Source organism: Lipotes vexillifer, unplaced genomic scaffold, assembly GCF_000442215.2.
Source record: "Lipotes vexillifer unplaced genomic scaffold, Lipotes_vexillifer_v1.1 scaffold4, whole genome shotgun sequence".
NCBI classification, from domain to species: Eukaryota; Metazoa; Chordata; class Mammalia; order Artiodactyla; family Lipotidae; genus Lipotes; species Lipotes vexillifer.
This window is the reverse complement of record NW_006785876.1, coordinates 4909896-4914520: the sequence shown is the minus strand read 5'-3', so window position 1 is coordinate 4914520 and position 4625 is coordinate 4909896. Positions and strand designations below refer to the sequence as shown.

At 43.8% G+C, this 4625-nt stretch overlaps 1 protein-coding gene across 1 annotated transcript in view; it reads left to right on the top strand.

Annotated features, from left to right (window-relative positions):
- XPO5 (exportin 5) overlaps positions 1–4625 on the top strand; it is a 45771-nt gene that overhangs the window by 22348 nt on the left and 18798 nt on the right. The window contains exons 19-21 of the mRNA XM_007458318.1: positions 359–558; positions 1369–1468; positions 2336–2517. Coding sequence (XP_007458380.1) covers positions 359–558; positions 1369–1468; positions 2336–2517 — 482 coding nt within the window. The remainder of the gene's footprint in view (positions 1–358; positions 559–1368; positions 1469–2335; positions 2518–4625) is intronic.

Below are 4625 nucleotides of genomic sequence, written 5' to 3'. Positions count from 1 at the left end.
TCTTTCCCTCTCTCCCTCCTTCTCTCTCTCTATATATAAAATATATAAATATATATGTATATAAAACAAACTGATCTTTGTCCATGAAGATACTGTAAAAATTGATACAGAAATAAAAGACAGATGGTTTTCACAGTTGTAGAGTCGGAAAGTGCAGTTACCCAAATACTCAAACCTAAATTGCCTTGCCTGTTCAGCCAAAAGAAGAGTGTTACAATTAAATTATTAAGTGACAGTCTTATTGGCCTGACTGTCCTGGAAGTGTCTTCGTCCTCTTTTTTACCTTCCTTGAGTGACCCACCACGCCTTGAAACTCAGACCTTCACCACCTCTGGGTTTTTTTCTTTGTGAAATGCAGCCCAATTTTGACATGCTGTATAACCACGTGAAGCGGCTCCTCTCCAATGAGCTGCTCCTGACACAGATGGAGAAGTGTGCCCTCATGGAAGCCCTGGTTCTCATTAGTAACCAGTTCAAGAACTACGAGCGTCAGAAGGTGTTTCTAGAGGAGCTGATGGCACCCGTGGCCAGCATCTGGCTTTCTGAAGACATGCACAGGTAGGGAAGATCCTTTGCCCTTGCCCTTGACTGCACTTGAGTACCCATTCTCTTCTAAGACTGTGTCCGGGGTCGGGGTGTAAGGATATCGAGGTGTAGTGGCACTACCAGTGATAGCTGAAGGCCTCTAAAACAGGGGTCCCCAACCCCCGGGCCACAGACTGGTACTGGTCCACTGCCTGTTAGGAACTGGGCTGCACAGCAGGAGGTGAGCGGCAGAGGAGAGCTTCATCACCGCTCCCCATCGCTCGCGTTACCGCCTGAACCATCCCCCATACCCCCCCGACCCCGGGTCTGTGGGAAAATTGTCTTCCACGAAACCAGTCCCTGTGCTGCCAAAGAGGTTGGCACCGCTGCTCTAAAAGCAGTCTTGTAAGTAAAATGCCGAAAACATCACCTTGCTCTGCAGAGGCGTAGGAACAGAGACGAAATGACTAAGATGGATAGTGTGGGTTGGAACGTCACAGAGTGAGGTCTGCTGTGGTGTCTAATTGCAGCTTCAGCACATACAAAGAAGTGAGAACAGCCAGTAGGGCCATACAAAGTAGGAGCTGCACAGACACCCCTCTGTGCCCACATAGCCTTCTCAAGTTTTACCCTTTTTGATTCTTAAAGTGTCACTAATAACATTTAGAAGTGGGAAGAGAAGTTAATAAATCTTCATATGACAGCTGACAATTTGATTAGATTCCTCTCACTGTAACAGCTGCTCTTTGGGGGTCAAATAATCACAGCTTATTAGCTCTTGAGGAAGAAACTATCCTTGCTTAAAATCATGCTGTAACTTGTCTTTCCCCCACCAACCTTTAGAGTGCTGTCAGATGTTGATGCTTTTATTGCCTATGTGGGTGCAGATCGGACAAGCTGTGACCCGGGCCTGGAGGATCCCTGTGGCTTAAACCGTGCACGAGTGAGTAAGCCTCTCCTGGGATAGGGAAGGTGCGTAGGCCACGGGTAGGAGTAGGGTGTTGTCATTTGTCCAGGTTCTTGTAGACTTATGTTTTTTTGTATACGAGCAAGAAATCTGGGAATCTCCACTTCCGTTAGTGTCTCCTTTCTTTTCTTCTTTAGTCTTAAATTCTTGAGTTAGTTCTCACAGCAGAGCCGGTGGTCTTTTCTATGAAGTCATTATTCTGGCTTTAAGGATCTGTAAATAGCTTGGAGGACTGAAGATGTAATGAGGAAGTAGGTCAGAACTTGGTCAGCAGGGTGGGTTCTCCCTGCCTTTGCTCTCTGGCAAGTAAAGTCCTAAGTGGTGGCCTAACTTGCAAACCTGAGATTTTCCAGTTCTTTGCTATTCAAATAAGCATTGTTCCTGGCTCCATTATGGCAAAAGTCTTATTAATTAACCTGGCAAGTAGTCAATTGGTAGAAAGTACTATGAGTGAGGATTAGGGCAAAATCTATGAAGGCCTAAACTGGAGGATGCAAGGCCAACTCAAAAACAAGATGAAATGTTGGCAGGGTAAATACTGTTTTGAAGTATGTCCAAGCCACCTTCTAATTGGGGTCCTGTAAGCCTCTGGAAGGATATCCTCATGAAAGGGAAGCTTTTAGAGCCTACCACTGGTGCTGAAGATGGCATTGAAAGGATCCCTTTTGGACTTGACCTTAAAGGAAGGGACAGGGATGGGGACGGGGTTGGGGGCGGGGGGCGCGTCTTTTCCTTTTGTCCAACTTCTATGTCACCTTTACCATAATCTTGCAAATATCTAATAGCACTTTTGTCTTTTCTTCCCCTTTTATATTTACCTTTCATTTTTATATTTTTCTGTAGATGAGCTTTTGTGTGTACAGCATTCTGGGTGTTGTGAAACGAACTTGCTGGCCCACTGACCTTGAAGAGGCCAAAGCTGGGGGATTTGTGGTGGGTTATACACCCCCTGGAAATCCAATCTTCCGTAACCCCTGCACAGAACAGATTCTGAAACTTCTTGACAATTTGCTTGCCCTTATAAGGTGAGTCAGAATAATGGTTTTTCTCTGTTGTATTTAAAACTTTTTGCCTTAAAAATCTCAAAAGCTTAATTTGTTTATACTTCAGATCATATGGTGATAAACGAGAGATTAGGTCTTGTTTAGTTCTAGAGGGACTCTCCTTTTTAAAAGTAACATGGACTCTCACTTTTGTTGTTGTTGTTATAATTTTATTTTATTTATTTTTGGCTGCATTGGGTCTTCGTTGCTGTGTGTGGGCTTTCTCTAGTGGCAAGTGGGGGCTACTCTTGGTTGCGGTGCACGGGCTTCTCTTTGTGGTGGCTTCTTGTTGCAGAGCATGGGCTCTAGGTGCACAGGCTTCAGTAGTTGTGGCTCACAGACTCTAGAGCACGGGCTCAGTAGTTGTGGCACACTGGCTTAGTTGCTCCATGGTATGTGGGATATTTCCGGACCAGGGCTCAAACCCGAGCCAATGTCCCCTGCATTGGCAGGCGGATTCTTAACCACTGTGCCACCAGGGAAGCCCCAGCTCTCACTTTTATAAGTCTTGCACCCCAAGTGAACACATGGGGGCTAATCTCAAAATGGCTTTTCTCATTTTGAGCCTCCTCTGTGTTCTTTTACTTCTCTATACTTCATTTCTACTTTTTACTTTAAGTTTCATTTGGTCTAAAGTTTTGCCAATAAAGGAATTGTTCATTGGGAGCAGGGCAGTTGCTTTCTGTAGTGGTGCTTCTCTGGGTCAGGTATTCAGACGAGCTAATCTGAATTTATCAGTAGTGACTGTGTTCTCAAATGGACCAAACATCCAGTGGCTGAACATGTTAAAGGAAGGCATGATACATGCTCCACATCAGAGTCCTAGGTTTTTACTTCTCAAAGCTGAGTTCTCAGACCAGCAGCATCAGCAGTCACCTGAGAGCTTGTTTAAAATGCAGTATTAGGGCTTCACCCCAGACATACTAAATCAGAATCTGCATTTTAACAAGATCCCCAGGTTGTTTGTGTGCACATTAAAGGTTCAGAACCACTGTTATAAATCACATGAGCTAATATAATCAAGCGGAAGTAGGCCAAGTCTAGGCTTGTTGGTTACTCAATATATGTTTGATGATTCAGGGATAGATGCTCTCTACAGTGAAAGAGAGCCTTTGGAGAAAATCAGTTTTTACTGGCCAAAGCAAAATTTGATTGCTTTTTACATCTCCTAGTGTTTCTGAGTTCAGGTTAGAGCTCTGTTCCACTGTTTTTTGTCCTCTTACCCAGGGTGTTAGAGCGGAGTCTCAACTGAGTAAACCACATTTACTTTAACATAAGTAAATCAAATTGCTCATGTCTCAGGGATGCTCTGCTGACAACAGACACCCTGGACCATATGTTTAAGAATCCAAGGTTTTAAGTTAATGTTGACCAAATTGGAGGGCTGGAGTGTCTGAACAAGTTGTCATTGTGGACATGTCTATGGAAATAGACAATACTTTGCTCTGATTTCAAAAGGAGGAAAAAGATTTCAAAAAGAAGTATGGGTTACATGTTGAGAGGGTAGTAAAATATTTAGTCAAGGAAAAGTTTGTCTCCATATTGATGTTTTTAAGACCAAAAGGATCTTCTGTAGTTTAGAGAAATGGAAAGTGATGAAGTCAGATAGCAACAGACTCACTGACTTTTTAGGCCTGTGGCCAGAGTCCCTGTGGTGGGAACCTAGACCTGGAAACAAGGTTCATCCCTGGTTAGGTGAGGAGACAAGAGATTGTCATCTTGATATTTTTCTAAGAGTACAACACTTTCGGAAAATCCCAAAGTCAATCAAAAGGTATTTTGAAAAATGCTGACTGTAGTTAATGTAGTTAGATTCCCTGAGTAGTGTGCAGCTGGAGCTATTAGAGTTTTGTCTTGTTTTCGTAGTAAGTTTTATCTTGAAGTATAATGTTAAGGGTACAAATATACATAAGAAAAGGACACAAATTGTGAGTGCAGGTAGATGAATTTTGACAAAGTGAACACCTCCATGTAATCAGCATCCAGATCAAGAAACAACCTTCCGGGCTTCCCTGGTGGCGCAGTGGTTGAGAGTCCGCCTGCCGATGCAGGGGATGCGGGTTCGTGCCCCGGTCTGGGAGGATCCCACG